Source organism: Monodelphis domestica (genome assembly GCF_027887165.1).
Source record: "Monodelphis domestica isolate mMonDom1 chromosome Y unlocalized genomic scaffold, mMonDom1.pri SUPER_Y_unloc_1, whole genome shotgun sequence".
In the NCBI taxonomy this organism is placed as follows: Eukaryota; Metazoa; Chordata; class Mammalia; order Didelphimorphia; family Didelphidae; genus Monodelphis; species Monodelphis domestica.
In genome coordinates this window covers 72724-90340 of record NW_026605000.1, presented here as the reverse complement: position 1 = coordinate 90340, position 17617 = coordinate 72724, and the positions used below count along the sequence as shown (strand labels likewise).

At 33.8% G+C, this 17617-nt stretch overlaps 1 protein-coding gene across 6 annotated transcripts in view; it reads right to left on the bottom strand.

Annotated features, from left to right (window-relative positions):
* Positions 1 to 16948, bottom strand: part of LOC130456241 (host cell factor 1-like) — a 33260-nt gene extending 16312 nt beyond the window's left edge. For 4 of the 6 annotated variants that reach the window (XM_056809930.1, XM_056809933.1, XM_056809928.1 and 1 more), the window contains exons 1-12: positions 16797 to 16948; positions 16423 to 16631; positions 10345 to 10493; positions 9863 to 10023; positions 9225 to 9433; positions 3824 to 3908; positions 3094 to 3200; positions 2497 to 2676; positions 2063 to 2398; positions 1500 to 1663; positions 1021 to 1215; positions 55 to 279 (exon numbers count right to left, since the gene is read on the bottom strand). In XM_056809930.1, the coding sequence (XP_056665908.1) occupies positions 55 to 279; positions 1021 to 1215; positions 1500 to 1663; positions 2063 to 2398; positions 2497 to 2676; positions 3094 to 3200; positions 3824 to 3908; positions 9225 to 9433; positions 9863 to 10023; positions 10345 to 10493; positions 16423 to 16621 (2010 nt within the window). In that variant the 5' untranslated portion in view covers positions 16622 to 16631; positions 16797 to 16948. The remainder of the gene's footprint in view (positions 1 to 54; positions 280 to 1020; positions 1216 to 1499; positions 1664 to 2062; positions 2399 to 2496; positions 2677 to 3093; positions 3201 to 3823; positions 3909 to 9224; positions 9434 to 9862; positions 10024 to 10344; positions 10494 to 16422; positions 16632 to 16796) is intronic. The other 2 variants (XM_056809929.1, XM_056809932.1) reach the window with 2 other exon arrangements.
* Positions 16949 to 17617: the final 669 nt, after the last annotated feature.

Genomic DNA, 17617 nt, shown 5'->3' with positions numbered 1-17617 from the left:
AGAGTTGGTAGAACAGTATAAATAATTTTCATTTGTAAGACCTCTAGCACTCACCAGAGCACTGACACTTGGAACAGTAATTGGACTCTTCACTAGTGTGATGGTCTTGGTGACTCCACCCACAACAGTGGTCACCACCTGGGCTTGCTGGGCCACAGTCACTGTGCCTGATTTGTGAATAGTGATGATAGGACGGGTAGGAGTACTGCTAGCTGATGAGACAGTCGTCCCCACTTGGGCAGCTGCTGTCTTGAGCATTCGAGTGGCTGGATTGCTCACCTAGTATAAACAGAGCACCATGAATGGGGAGCAGGGAAGAAAATATAAAATTGGAGGCAAGGGCACTATGTAATTTGGCTCCAAAGAAAAACCTCACTTCTGCAAAAACATTATAGAAGCTTAAGGGTCCTATGTCAGATGGTTAAACTTCAAGTCAGGAAAACAAATTTAGGGTTAGATTCTTTTTCAAAGTTTAGGTAAAACTTCTGAGATTTAGTTTCCTCATTTATAAAATGAGTTACTATTTTTGCAATACCTAATTCATTGGGCTATTGTGAAAAAAATGTTTTAAAATCTTAAAGTACCAAAGGGTCATCTCTGTGTGGACATGTTCAGTCCTGACACAGCATAACTTAAAAACAAAATTCTTAAATAAAAAGAAGGAAAAATTTATACTATTATATAGAACTATATAGAAATATTTGTAGAAGCACCAAACTGGAAGAAAATCTGCCTGAGATAATACAAAATATTTCAAAATAAGAAACAATTTAGTAGTAACTTTCTCAAAATCTGTTACTATAAAAATCCTCAAAACTTGTCCCTTCTTCATTCCCGAGATCTTAAGATACTATGTGAGTCTACTCATCTCTTAAAAAAAAAAAAAAAGCAAAATGGGACCTCCCCAAAAAAGTTCAAGTTGATAATTTTGTCTCATATTTTACTTTCAATATCATCTATATTTAAGTCAAGAAATGAAAAACACACACACACAAACACAGAAACCCTACATATGCTGACCATGACTGGTGAGGAAGCCACCTTCACTGTAGCAGGTAAAGTGGTAGTTCCTGGTGATACTGCTACAGTTTTAACAATAGTGGTGCCTGCAGGAACACTCAATACTGCAGGAGCAGATGGAGGGATCTTCTGGGTAGCAGCTGCCGCAGCTGCCAAAGCAGCCATTCCACTCATTTGAGGACTGCTGCCTATCACCTAGGAACATCAGAAAAGAATGTTCTGAATTTAACACACTTTTAACTGTGGTTATATTTTCAGGGCTAACACATTGCCAGAGAAATGATATCTATTAACCCTAAAGACATTTTGATTTTTTCTTGAAAGAAATTAATTTGTTAAGCTCTTCTATATTTTTAGACAAGAGTTACATTCTTCACACACACACACACACACACACACACACACACACACACACACACACACACACACACACACACACACACACACACACACACAAAGTCAAATAGATTCATACAAACCGTGCTCTGAGAGCTTGGCGTTGTCCCAATCATTTGTACACCAGTAGGCAATGAAGTGACAGTGATAGGTGCTTTTCCTGCTTGACTGGAAGGTCGGACAGTAACTAGTGGGTTTCCTGCTGTGGCCTGGGGGCCAGTTACTTTAAGAACAGTTGGGATACCTGCTGAGAAGGAAGGTTCATTCATTCAACCAATAAAAAACCACTTAATAAACACAAGTATAGTCTCTGCTGGGAAATAAAGGAACTTGACTCCTGACTGCAGTCTTTCCAGATTTTCTATGTAATCCAATTCCTTAAATGTCTAAAGCTTTATTCAGTTTTCCAATCTAAACTACTTATTAATTGCTCCATACTAAGTGTTGCTAGTTTAGTCTTATTTGAAGTTTTGGTCTATATTTCTTGTCCCCACCCCTCCCCATTATAATGAAAGGTCTCTAAACACAGAGATTCTTTTTCATCCATATCACTACAAAAAATGGACTTAATGTGGCTATTAAAAATTATTTTTTGTGTGTATACACACACATTCTTGCTATTTCATTATTGAGGAAACTGACTAACCTTGAGTTCTAGTCATGGCGGACACTGTTGGCAAGACCTGGAGAGTGGTTGTGGTTGTGGGAGTCACAGAACTTTGAGGAAGAAGTGTGATGCCCACTTGCGTTACGGGTTGCGCGGTAGGGGCTGTGGTAGCAGGGGCAGGACTTTTGGGAGGATTGATAGGCACTGAAGGAACTGGAATGGGTGATGGTGAGGTGGCAGCAGTTGCTGGAGGAATGTCGTATTTCTGAATTTGAAGGAGGTAGCTGTCAGCTGTTGACACTGATAGCCAGCTCACCTCTAGAGAATTAGTGTTTGCTCGAACCAACTGTACGCGGGATGGAGCTGGGGGCTTTTCTATAAGGAATAAGAAAAAGTTATAAGGAAGATACCAAATAAACATGATCCTAGGTATGACTAACTTAGCTTTGACACACTCGAGTAGTTCAGTTTACCTGTCTCTAAATACCAGAGGTCCTTACAGCAAACCTGGTTATTCCAGGCTTTTCGGTAGCCATCCCTTCCACTCCATATATAGAGTCGGGTATTGATAGCAACAGCACAATGACCTGCCCGGGCTCGGGGAATATTATCCTCTAACACATCCATTGAGATGGTCTCCCATGCCATAGTATCTGGAGGAGAGAAGAAAGCAAAGAAGAGATAGCTTTTTTCTGCAAAAGAACAATGTTTGGGGCTTTGTATTTATGGATACACTTAAAATACACTTCCAATTAGCATTAGGGAGATCAGCTTTCATCTATTTGATCAGGAGAAAGGGACAGCAAGGTGGCATAGTGGATAGAAAGTCAGGTGTGGAGATGGAAGGTCATGGGTTCAAATGTGGCTGTTTTTTTTCCAAACGTGACTCAGGGCAAGTCACTTCACTCCAATTACCTAGCTCATAACCACCCTAATTCTTTTGATTCTAATATAGAAGGGTTTAAAAAGAGAGCTTTAGGGAGAAAGCAAACATTTAAACATTTAAGAATGGAGCTTCCTTTATTTATCTCATTATCATCATTTATATGTATTCTTAGTTTTTGCCATACCTAGGTTAAGACAAGCCAGGGTATTGGTGCACTTCCACTCCTTCTCATGTGTGGCTACTTTGACATCATCCATGACAAGAGGTACCCAACCACCAAAGACATACATTCTGGGGACAAAAACAGAGATGATGTATGAGGAATGATCATTTATGAAGTAAAAAGACACTTACTGGCTGTGCCCCTGAACAAATTACTTGATCTCTTAATGCTCTGATTTCTTGCATTGTGAAATGGGGTGTTTTTTAGAAATTTATTTCCAGGATCTGGCATAATGCCTAAAACACGGAAGGTATTTAATAAATACTTGCTAATAATAAACACAAAATGCTCTGCAAAAGGAGCTATAGAAACGTTAGCTATTATTATTCAACCCAAAAAAACCCAACTTGCTTCATTCTCTATTTTTTTATATAAATATATATCTGTCCCCCCTTGAAGCTATCTTTGTTATTTATCATCCTTCCAAATATGGGGTAAATATAATTCCTCTTTCTCTTTGTGAATTATTTATTAATTTTAGAACTGCTATGGACCCTCTTATTTTTGAATTTCAAATGAACACACCAAAGCCAAAATTTACTTTTACCACACTTTAATACCTCTTCTCTCCTAGACTTTTGCCAAGTCACTTTCTTACCATGAAAATATTGATAGAAGATTTTGACTAAAATGAACTTATAGACAGAAAAAAGACAACTGTGAAGGGGAAAAGAAAAGAATAACCACTAACTTGTTCCCTATAGTAGTAGCTGAGTGAAGACTTCGAGGAAGAGGAGCTACTCCACTGAGATTAGGTTTATTCCACATCAGGGTCTCTGAAAAAACAAAGAGAGAAGCAAAGACTTCCAGGGAGAGAAAAGTTCTGAGAACATTATTATAAAATTTAGAGATATAAAGTCATCTGAGACTAGTATGTAATTTATATACCCTTCATTTTATATATATGAACAGATAAAGACTAGAGAAGCAAAAGCAAAAATCTTCCAGTCACATGGGTAGCATTAAAAGCCATGCTCTATTTCAATTTATAACTTGGGGGTTGTAACCTATTAAACAAGAAGTATTTATAGATAAACTAGTATCTGCCACAAAATAGCTAAGTAGCCCAGTGAAAAGAGTGCTGAGCCTGAGGTTAGAAAGATCTGAGTTTAAGTGTAGTATCACTTAGTAGCTGCATGTACTTGACAAACCACCTTCATCATAGATAGAGGATTTAGGAATCACCAAATTTCTAATCCTGAAGTAAAGAAAAAAGAACTATGATATAATGGAATCTGTTGGACTTAGTTAGGAAATAACTTGAACAAATTACGGAATATGAAAATGTAATGAACATAATGAAAGGCAGTTCAGAGAATCCTGGGTTCATGAACTGACATAAGAGACATAACATGAACAAAACCAGAACACTCATGTAAGACTATCAACATAGGAAAAAAAATTCAGAAAAAGTTAAGAACTCTACAATGATCACATGTATTTCTAGAGAACCCATGTTACACATTTCACTATATAGAGAGATTATGGACATAGAATATTAAAAAAGTCATATATTTTAAAAATGAGCTGTATAGAACTTCTAGAGAGGGATCTTTGATACTCACTGGTCAAAAGAAAAATAAATGTCCAAAATAAAGCAATTTTGTCTATCTCTCTTCAAGTTTTAAGATATCAGATAATAAAGCTCACTCAGTACCTACCATCCTACATGAAATGAGGATATACTAGCTACTCAATCTGTTGGTTAATGCAACAAAATAATTGCCCCCAGCAATGCTCTATGATATAAAAGACTTCTGCAAGAGAACAAAGAAAGAGGTATGTTTGGGCTAGGGAACTGCCCAATATGGGAAGAAGACACACAGATCTATTTCAAAAGGAAAACTCAACTGAATAGTAGTCAGGAATTGAATGAAAGGGTAATTAAATTTCAAAAAGAAGAAAACTCAGAACCTAAAAAACAAACAAACAAACAAACAAACAGGTAAATCAAGAGAAAAGTGTAGTTTGGAGACAATTATATATTGCACATTATCTTTTTCACTTTTTCAAGGTAACAATATTATTATGACTTTTTACTTCTCCAAAAAATAGTATTTGTCAGGTGGGATAGCTGTCTGGGAGAAACAAGGATTTAGTTGTTTTGATGGAAGAGAATCAAAACAGTTCAATTTTATAAAAAGGTGGGGGTTAGGGGAGAGAGAAATGTATGTTTAGTACCAATGTACCACTTGGCTTTCCCATGTGTTAAAGCACAATCACAAAAAAGACAAGGTGAAACAATTTTAAGTCAAAAATGTAGAAGTCAAGCAGAGTAGAATGGCATGGCAAGCTGCACTTAGATGCAGCTGAAACAGCAAAAAAAGCAGAGTTCTTAGCTGCAGATGATAAGGAGGTTTGGACAACTGTTCAGGAGATACTTTTGTTGGATCTGGGTGCAAGACTTTTTTTTCACTGCCCACTACAAATCCAGGAAGCAGTCCTTGGATGTGCTATCAGGGTGAGGAAGAGCACTAGCAGTTACCAGTGCTTGGAACAATAAGTAAATGGGATGTTGGTCATATTCCAAGATGAAAATAGTGTTTCTGGTTATTCATAGGTCACAGCACAGAATGGGACTGACTTTATATCACCTTGGAAGCCTTGAAAGCCGATCCCTAAAGCCAGTTTTTTAATTAAAAGAAAAGAAAAATGAACAATCAACAACAAAAAAACTTTAAATAGAGAAAGTTATTTTGGTAACAGGGAAGGCAAAGCAGAAAAAGACAACAAAGTCAATACTGCTGCACCTAAAGTCTCTAAGAAAATATGAATTGCTTTCACACTCAAAAAAGAATTTGTGCAGTAACTCAAAGATGATTTAAAAAATCAAATATGAGAGGTAGAAGAAAAATTGGGAGAAGAAATGAGAATGACACAGGAAAATAACAACAACAAAAAAGGAGGTACAAAAAACCCCGAAGAAATTAAAACTTTAAGCAGAATAGGCCAATTAAATAAAAGAGGGGAAAATCAACTAATAAAGAGAAAAACTCCTTTAAAAAGCAGAACTGGCAAAATGAAAAGATCTATTAAAAGGCATGGAAGAGAAAAACTTATTGAAAGGCAGAACTGGCCATATCGAAAAAGACATTAAAAGAAAAAAAACCTCTTTACAAAGTAGAATTGGTCAAATGGAAAAGTTAATTCAAGAGAAATATGCCTTACAATTAAAGTTAGGCAAGTAAAGCTACTAATTCCACAAAACATTAAGAATTAAAGTAAAAATAATAAAGACATAATGCAGTGAAGTTGTTTGTCAGCTCTGGGAGGGAGGAGGAAGAGGGATGGGAAAAATCATAAATCATGTAATCATGGAAAATTTCTCTAAATAAGTAAATTTGAAAAACAGCTGATTAGAAAGTAAATCTAGTCAGATAATCTAAAAATCATTGTATTACCTTAAAAATCATGATTAAGGAATTTCTCAAGGAAAACTGTCTTGATATTCTAGAACTGAAGGAAAATATAAAAACTGGAAAATGAGCTCCTGAGATCCCCAAAGGATAGCTCCCAGGACTATAATAGTCTAGTCAAATTCAAAATTCCCAGGTCAAAGAGAAAGTATTGCAAACAGCCAAAAATAAATAAAAATAAATCAAATTCTGTGTAGCCACAATCAGAATAATATAAGGCTTAGTAGCTTTGACATTAAAACATCAGAGAACCTGGAACCTGATATTTCAGAGGGCAAAGGGGCTAGGACTTCATCCAAAAATCACTTACCCAGGAAAACTGAGAATAATCTATTTTGGAGAAAAAATTTTGTATGAAATGAAATAAAGAAAATGTTCAAATGAAAAGACTACCCCTGAATGGAAAATTTTACTCTCAAATACAAGACTGAAGAGAAGCATAAAAAGATAAACAGGAGAGAAAAATCAAAACTCATTCAATAAGGTATATATGGCAGCCAAGAATTTTATCATTATTAGGGCAGTTAGAAGGAGAATATATAGCTGGAAGGTGAGGGTAAGAGTTGACTATGATGGGATGATATAAAAAAATAAATTTAAGGCATGAGAAAGGAATACATTGGGAGGAAGGAAAGGAAAAAATAGAATGAGTAAAATTATCTCAAGTAAACATTAAAGAATTTTTTATAGGAGGGGATATGGGAAGATGAGAATTTAAACATTACTGATTAAATTAGCTAGGAATTAGCTAATTACTAAATTAGCAGGAAAGGGAAGAACTTACAAAAACCAACTGGGTATAGAAATCTATCTTATCCTACAGAAAAAAAGGAGGGTAGGGATAAGAAAATGGGGTTGGGGTGAAACACCTCAAAGAAAAGAGGGCAAATTGGAAAAGATGGTGATCAGAAACTAAATAGGGGGAAATAGAGTACAACTGTCTATACCAAAGAGACAACAAAAAGGCAAAGCAATTATTCTTGAGAAGGGAAGAAGTGACAAGGAGGGGGATATCTATCAACTGAGAAATGGCTCAGTATGTAATAGTATATGATTATAATGGAATACTATTGTGCTGTTTAAAAAAAATGATAAGCAAGAGGAATTCACAAAAGCCTAAAAAAATTATACAAAGTGAAGCAGAATGAAATACAGCATTGTACACAGGAGACCATTGTATACAGCGACAAGAATACAATATGATCAACAACTGTGAATAGTTTTACTATTCTCAAAAAAACAATGATCCAAAACTATCCCAAAGGACTCAGGGTTACAAATGTCACCTGTTTCCAAAGAAAGTATTGATGAGTCAAAGAAACTATTTTCACTTCCTTGATTTTTTAAATTAAAGTTTGTCTTCTACAAAAAGATTAATATGAAAAAATACTTTCTGTGATTGTACATATTAAATCTATGGAACGTTGCTCAGTAGGTAGGGAGGGAAGGAGAGAATTCAAGACTCAATATTCTTTGAAATTTTTACATGTAACTAGAGAAAAAATTTAATAAAAAAATAAACTGTCTTCAGTAATAGTTACTATCATTTGGATTACTTTTGATCTTAATTCTTCTTCTGAGTATTTAAATTTAATACAGTATTTAATTAAATTCAAGCTTACATTAATCAAACACGCCTGCTGTATGGAAAACATCTATCTATAAGAATTTAAATATTAATTCTAAAATTGGATATTAGTGCTTTTTTGATTTTTCTGTGGTCTTTCCAAGCTCCAATTCCACTAAATTCATTATGCTACCTAGGTGTTTCTATATCAAGACAACTTTGGCAATTCTTTGATAGGCTCTCCATTCAGGTACTCATCCATTATCTGGACATTTTGATTTTTCATAGAAAGATTATTTTGTGGTTTAAGTCAGGAAGACTTTAATAAGTTTTTTAACTAAAGCAAGTGTGCATTAGTCTTCAAAAAACTTATTTCCTGATTTGGTGTTAACTTTTAGCAGATCACTAAATAAAGTTCTCTCAATAGTATAATATGTCCAAGTTTATTATTTAATTTACATGTGAGACACTTGTCTAAGAAGGCCCTTAAGACCATAATTTCTATTAATGACAAATGGAAATCTATAGGTACTATCATCTTCCTTTCCATTTCAGTCCAAAACACCCCAAAACTAATAAAAATAATTTCATTCTCAAAAGACTTTATATCTATGAGAAAACAGTTACTATGTTGGTAGTTAATTTAAAAAACTATATCACTTGAGACTGGTTTTGTCATAGAACCTGTGTGGAAATCTTACTTTTGACATCAAAATAACTATAAGATTAAGTTATAGAGCTATTTGCTTTGGTAGAATTTTTTAAGGGGTCCTCTACAGCAATGAAATAAAAAGCCATTTAATTCACTCCACCTCACATTGGTTTACACAAACACGCAAAATACAAAACAAAACAAAACACGTAGTCATATCATTTTTGCTCTCTCTTAAGTACTATTCAAATATTGGCTGCTCTATTTTCTTGTGAAAGGAGTCCATCTTCCAAACATGAGTAATTCCCAATCACAGATTATTATTACATAGTCTGTAAGTATTATCTGAAAAGTATAAGAAAAATAACACTTCCATTTTAAGTTCCAAGAGTTTCTAAGTGAAATATTTTAATGATAGTCATCAACTCTCATATTCTTCCATTCTCAAGCCTCTTACCAATGTCTAGGGTCCAAAGGTCACCTAGCCTGCAGCCACTCATTCCTCCATAAATCACCAGCTTGGATTTCTTCTTGTCCTTTTCTGTATAAACTACAGCTGTATGAGACTCTCGGGGTGGAGGCAAGACCCCATAGGTTATAGGAATGTCCCAAGCCACCACACCTGAACCTGGACATAATTCTAAGACGTAGAGGTCATTCAGGTATCTAAAAGATACAAATTGTGAGGGAAATAAAAAGAGAAAAATGGTAGGAAAAAGAGAGAAGGAAAAACAATAGTTAGAATCTGAATTCTAGATGTTCCATAAAATCATTAAAGACCAAAACATAACTAAATATGTTTATTTAGTTATGGGGAAAAAATCAACAAAATTTCATATCAAAATAAGTCTTGTTATCCCTACAAATTAAGATTAAAGTTGAATACAAAGAGAATTACTCCACTCCACTTCTTTATAAAATAAGTATATCCCCAAATCTCCAAACTCAAGATTTCAATTCCAGTAGTGAATTTAGAACAATAATTTATCCCTAAAAGGGCAGAATGTGTTTAACTAACACAACGTGATTTTCAAATTATTTTTTAAAAGACCTAATGGAATTCTATAATTCTACAGCTGATTAGTGGCACCTGACCTTGGAATGTTATTCTTGGGATCTTCACTATCATTGGCCAGACCCCCAAAGAGGTAGCACTTGTTACCAACAAGAGAGAAGCTGTGTCCAAGCCGAGGACAAGGAGGGGGCCCATTCTTTGGTATCTTCGCTTTGAGCTTCTTCCATTCCCATCTGCTTGCCTGTAGCCAAAAGGCAAGAAACATCAATTAAGTTGAAAAGGCCACATGCAGGAAGAAATGATGGATATTTTATGATAATTAAGCCAAGGAAACAAAATTCCTTTATCAGGGTAGATAATACTCTTTTTCTATCCTTTTCCTTAAAGAAAACAACTTGTATGCACATTCTAAAGTCAGACCCTTTCCATTCTAATTTCTTTCAATCGCCAAGAAGACTGCAAATTAAAATGTTCTAAATAAGTCAACCTGCTTTGTTCTAAGATAGAAATGTTTTATTCTACACTAGATATGAGAGTTAGTGCTATAAAACAAAAGTATTACCTGCAATTCATACAGATCATTGCTATATTTCCCATATTCCACCATCCCACCAAAGACCAGCAGGCGAGTTCCATCACACACAAAACCATAGGCTGCACAGCCTGGAGGAATGTCTCCTCGTACAGCAGGGATGAACCATTGGTTGGTTGCTAAAAAAAAAAAAAAAGAAAAGAAAAAAGGACAACAGTCAAAGGCTTTTTGGACTTGTGGCAGAGTCTAAAGCCAATTTATGGAACTATCTTCATAGCTGTGTATGACTCTTTTAAAGCTTTCTTGGCAATAATACTGTATACATGAGACTTAACCGAAGCCAGGAAGATTGGAGTGAAGGAGTGAGATTAATCTAAATGTGAGAGATAGAAAAAAATGCCTGGAATTAAGAAAAGGAACAACTTATTCATGGAACAGGCATATATGTAAATATAGTACATAATACAGTTATGCATAGTTGTTTTGAGGGTCAAATGAGATAATTCTAAATGCCTAGAACAGTTTGAGGCACACAGAAAACACTATATAAATATTATTTTTCTTATCATTCTAAACTGACAATTTTATCAATTGCCATAAGATTTAATAAAGTTCAAGTCCCTCCACATCAATCTCCATCCTCCTAGCTTCAGTCCCATTTAACCAAACTGACTACTTATTGGAAGCATGTTAAAATCAACATATCCCAAAATAAACTCTATCTTTTTCTCTTCCAAAATTATCTTCCAATATCATTCCATTCTTCAAAATTCATCCTACAGGTCCAATTAGCTGCTAATTCTTGCCATTTTTACCTCCATAAAATTTTAACACAGTTACTATTGACAAACGAATCTTCCTCAAATATATTTGATATCCCTGCTCAACTATCTGAACTTCCCCCAGTCTTTATGATAAAGTAGGATAAACTGCTTTCTTTACCTTTAAAGCTACACAAGCTATCATTCCAACTTCATTTAAATTGAAACCTTGACTTCAGAGCCAATTAGAAACAAATCACAGAGAATTAGAAAAACATTAAAATAAGTGCATCTCAGAGTTAGATAATAAAAAAAGTCAAAATTGTCATATAAAGGCTAATCAGGTATGATGGTCCTCAAAGTATACAAAGATAGTAGGAAAATCTGAGGAAAACAGTTTTAATATGGCTACAATCTGCTAGAAGCAGCATTGTGTTTCATTTTTAGCATTCACTCTAGGATACTATTGCTGCACAGGAATGACCAGGACAGGAACCCTGACAAAAAAAGGAGCCTACAGTTCTGTTATTCTGAAGGAAGAAAAGCATGCAGCTGTTGGATATAATTAAAGCTGTTGGGTCAGTCAATAAACACTCATTTAAATCATGCACTAGGTTAAGTGCAAGAGACATAAAGAAAAATAAGACAGTTTCTGTAGGAAAGTTTTCTTGTAGAAGATTGGATTTTCTGGGGGCAGGTAGGTGACTCAGTGGGTAAGAACTAGGTCCAGAGGTCCTAGGTTCAAATCTGGCCTCAGACACTTCCTAGTTGTGTGACCCTGGGCAAGTCACTTAACCCCCACATTGCCTAGCCCTTACCACTCTTCTACCTTGGAGCCCATAGACAGTATGACTCCAAGACAAAAGGTATGGGTTGAAAAAAAAAAAAAGAAGATTGGAATTTTTGTTGGGATTTGGAAGGACTCCAGGAATAAATACCAGAATACAGAATAGGAAGAGTAACATTTTAATTATGAGAGAGAACTATAGAAATTATTAGCTAAGGGAATGTCATCTGAAAAACAGATAATGCAGTTAGTATCACTGGAGCAAATGTAAAAGTTGGGATAAAATGATTAGAAAGTTTGGTAGGAACTAGATTATAAGGTGCTTTGAATATAAAACAAAATTTTTAACTTCATTCTGAAGGCAACAGAAAAGCACTGAAGTTTATGTAATGTGGGGTAAAATTTCATTTTAGGAAAATCATTATGATCCTTAAATGGAGAAATTTGTGCAGGCCAATGCTCATTTTGCTATTGTAATAATCCAGATATGAGATGTTGAGGACCAGAAGAGAGAAAAGCAGAGTCAAAAAAGTATTATGAAATGGACAAGTCTTGGAAAGAATGACAATAGTGGGAGGGGAGGTATATGGAATGATGGATGAGGATGACTGCTAAACTATAAGCCTGAGGAACTGGGAGAATGGTATTGTCCTCTACATTTACCATAAATGATCATTGTAGCCTTAAGAGCTAAAAATATCATCACCAAGTGAAATAATCTATAGAGAAAAAAGGCTAGGACAGAGCCCTTAAGGATACCTACAGTTATAGGAATGATCTGGAGAAAGATCTTACCAAGCAAACAGAAGGAGCAGTCAAAGAGGAAGAACTAGAAGAAGGAAGTCCTTCAACTCTAGAAAGAAGAGAGTATCAAAGAGGGTAGACTGATCAACAGTGCCCAAGCTGCAGAGGACAGGGAAAAGGAATCAAAACATCATTGGTAACTTTGGAGAGAGTAGTTTCTGTGGAACAATAGGATGACATTGAACTTCATGAGGTGAAGAAAGTTAAAGGAGAGGAACTAGAGGAGCCAAGTATAGATGGCCTTTTTGACCTACAAAAGACAAAAGAGATTTGGATCACTGGACAATGAAGGAGTCCTAATTTTTCTATAGCCAAGGAAACACACCAACTATCTAAACTATTTTTTGAAAAAATGGTTTTGAAAAGTCTGTCAAGTACTCACTGAAAAAGTTTCTTCCTCTCCACCTGAAAAATTAATCAATTTCTTAACTTTTCAAAATCTACCCATGTAAACTATCAATACTAATAAAAGTCAACCTAAAAAACTGAAAAATAAAATTTTATTGGCAAGGAAAAACAAAATACTAAGCAACTTAATTTACTTTTTTACTGCCATGCCAACTGATCTACAAAAGTATTATTTTATAGAGCTAGAAAATATAACACAATTCATCTGGTTCTACCAAAGAATTCCAAAGGAAATAAAGGAAATGTTGTAGGTATACATACATAGCAGTGTCTGACAATTTCTAAAATCTAAAACTATATACTATGTAATAATCCACACTACAAAACAATCTGAAAGAATCTTAAAAGCGTTAGAAAAAGAAACCAAATTAATTGTTGGAAGCAGGAATCATTATTTGACAAAAATTTCTGGAAAGCTATATGTTTTCATGCAGAAATTAGGAATATAATAACATTTTACAGATAGGTATTGAATTTAAAAAGCCCTGGACTTCTGTCTATTAAGAATTTATGACCAAAGAAGAAATGAAGAGCAACAAATAAAAAATAAACACTATTTTCCTTGTAACCAAGGAATAATGTTCTCTATTGACTAAATAAATTAACTTAAAAAACAAAACAAAACACTGAATGAAGCAAAGGGAACTTGAAAGCAATAAAAAAAAATAAACACTTTTGATTATGGACATTTAAAATTTTTGCACACCACCCATACTGTCAAAACTGGGGAGAAAATGTAAAGTTCTAATTTCTAAAACAGATAAAGAATTAATTCAAAAGAATGAGACATTTCTTGATTAATAAATGATCAAAAGACACACTTAAAAGCCTACCTACCAATAATATTAAAAATGCTTGAAATATTAATAATTATATAAATTACAAGCACAATAATTCTAAAATTTCTCCTGACAATTAATATATTGGGAAAGATGATAAAATTACTCTAGGTCTCTGCCTTATTCACAGTATTATTTTGCTGCCCTTGAGGGGTGGGGAGGAGAGACAACTTTTTGGAAAAAAGGACCACATAAATACTTTATTAGGAACGAACTTTTGTGAAATAATTCCATTTCAACTTCCTAGGAACTTTGTCATTCAGACTGTATATACCCTATGACTTAATATCCCTTAACTACTAGGAACATTTACATATCTATCATATTGATATCAAAGAAAGAAAAAAGGATCCATGTGTTCAAAATTTACATGTCTATAGAATCTGAAGGTTTTCATCAATTAAGATATGACTAAGGGGCCAATGAAAAATTTGCAAAAAACCTCAATTCACAATTTTATGTGAGGTTAGCAAAAGCAGAATTACAATTTATACAATTACAATATTATTCTAAGAAATCCAACTTTTAAATTCTTGAGAAATCCTTCATTGCAATAACCAACCATAATTCTAGGGTTTCTAGCACATAATAGAGAAGTAATGAAATCAGTATGCACAGTAAGAAATACAATCTTGGATATGATCAAGCTAAAAAAAAAAAAGGTCAATTTAATCCTATCAAATATTAGATAAATATTTATTATGTTGCAGAGATCTCAAAATGCTAACTATTGTAAGTATATTTTGCCCTCTCAACATGCTTTTCCTATAGATTTCTAGGAATCTTAGGGTTAAGAAATTTATATCATGGTGACTAAATTTGTACAGGGAGAAGTCACACAATGTGGTTTTAATTTCAAAATACATGTACACAAAAATAGGCATATTGCAATTTCAAAAGGATACTTGCCCTTGAGTACTTAACTAATTCTTACAAAATCAATTTTTATTTATAAAGTGGTATATTAGTAGATAGTCAGAGATGTTTAAAGACCTATTTTCAATATTTTGTTCAAGTTAAATTGAAATTTTTAGTCTTAAGTTAAAATGTTTTACTACTTAATGCGATTTGTATTTGGATTATTTGACTTTGGAAATTTTCTTGTTTTCCTATTAATATATATCAAACTATATTACATCATATATAATAGTTTATTTAAACTAATTTTGAAAAAAGTATAATTTCAACAAATTTTTACTATTTATAAGTTGTAATCTTTAAAGAGTACAGAACTTTGCTTAATTTTTTCCTTTTTAGTCATTTTAATTTTTTTCTTTTAAGTTCAAATTGTTAAAAAAATTCTCATTTTACTAATAAAAAGCAAGTGATTTTTAAAGTTTTCTTTTTCTTAATTATTAATGTATTTTGGACAGAGGAAGATAAGCTTTTGGATGTAAGGAAATCCAAAATATTTCTCTTTTTAGGAAAGATATAGAAGCTTGGTTCTAAGGACTTAAATTACAATTTGGAATCTGTTAAGATTTTTTTTTGATGACTTACTTTTGCAGAATTGTTTATTTTCATTTCTTAAAGTTTTAAATTTAAATTTAAATCTTTGGATGGGCAAGGGGGTTTAATATCTGTAGTATATTAAATGGCAAATAAGAATACCTATTTACTGCTAGTAATCATCTAGAAATACAATTTTTCTTTTAGGTACTTTGGTAGATTTTTAAATAGTGTAAATGTAACAAGATATGGGGGAATATCTTAAGAAATTCTTTAAATGGGCAGGTAAAGTGTTGCTTTTCAACAGTTACATTTTTAAAAAATATTTCATTAAAAAAGGTAGAAAAGTGGTAAGGTCTAGACCATAAGTTAGTAACTTGTTGAGGGTCACACAGCTCGAAAGTGTGAGGTCACATTTGAACCTAGGACCTGGCTCTCAAACCACTGAGGTACCCAGCTGCCCCCAAGTTATTACTGTATAACAAGAAGTTTTTTACTTCAAAGTAGATGGCAGACAACTTTTTTGGTGGAGGAGAAAGTTTAACAAATTTGGGGGAGGAAAAAAGTATTAAAATTTATTGAAGATTTATCTAATATACACAAATTAAATTTATTGGAAAAGCCAAAATACCTAGCTTTTAAGATTTCCAGAACAAATGGCAAATCGTGTCTAGTTCATTTGTCCCGCATAGAGCCATTAAATGGTGCAAAATTAGACAAAATGAGTATTTTTCCCCCAAAGTAAGAATAAACTTTACATTTTTATTTTGGGAATTTAAAAAGAAAAAAATGTTAGTTTGGTTTAATAAACTTTTTGTTTATGATTTTTTTTTAATTTTTTACTTAAGTAGCTAAAGTTTTAAATTTAAATTTAAAAGAAAAGCTTGATAATATTCTTATAAGTGGAAAAGGTTATAGAAACTAAAATATTTGAAAGTGTATTTGCCAGTCATATTTTTGTTTTATCCCTGATTCGTGTAATAGCTGTGGTTGTACAGAAAGGGCGGGAAAAAAAACACAAAATATTTTAATAGTAAATACGGGGAAAGATTTTACTTACATGTGTTATATACGTGCAATTCATCCACTATGCCCTCATTGCCACCACCAAAAACTACTATAAGTTCTTTAATTGAAACAGCACGATGACCGTGTCGAGGTCTAGGCACTGGACCAGACCACCCCACTACACGTTTCCAGCGCGGCTGCAGCAGTGTTGAAGGAGTCGCTGGCTGCACTAAGACAGGAACCGAGGCCATGAGAACGGCACTGAAAGAAACCAACCGATATATTTCATATCAAATTATCACATTTTATAGCTTTAACTCCCCTTCGTTTTCACTTTCCTCACAAAAATAAAAACCTTACAGTTTGTTGGGGCGGCTTCGGGGCCGCCATTTCAGGTACTTCTTTCAGTTGTTTAATATTCCTTACCATATAATTAGATTGTACGTTCAATTCCACAAATGTTTTCAAATTTCAAATATTCTGAGAAGAAAATAAAACTATCCTGGCGTTCCTTTTCAAAACCTTAAGAAAATAGCAGTGGACAGCGCCATCTTCTACCGGTTCTCTTTTCCTCAGAGGATCCTCCGCCGGAAATAGTTATACGTACCCTTAACGTCTTTCGCATTTCCCCTTCCGCCCCAGAGTTGATGGGGGTCGCCATATTGTGAAAGTTTCCGTACTGCTTTAAAATTTTTCTTGTCCAACGTTTTAATATTTTGATTGGCGGACAAATATAAACAATGAGGATACACATCTCTGTAGCCTTCTCCAAATCATTTAAAAGTCTTTTCACTTTATTTTTTATTCTTAAATATTTATTTAAAACTTTACTTGACGTACAAATCATAGTCAGTTGGGAGTCGCCATCTTAATTACAAAAAGCACCTTAATGTGCTGGAGACTATAAGTATTTTAATAATTTATTATTTATTCATGTTGCATGCTTATATTTTCCACAAACACTAAGATATTTCATTGACTACATTCATCTAAAACTTTACTCTCTCATAAGAGGACCAACATGCTTTTATATCAAACGCGATTTAATACCAGGACCAAAACACCTGAAAATTTACGAAATCTTCCAAAACCCTAAAAGTACCCTCTATCCACTATTCTACACTATCCTCTATTCTACATTTAAAACAAATTTTACCTTACATAACGAGTCTAGTGCAGAAGGGCAAAGGCTTGGCAAATTTTGTTAAGTAACTTGCCTACGTTGAACACAACGTTCCTAATCTAAA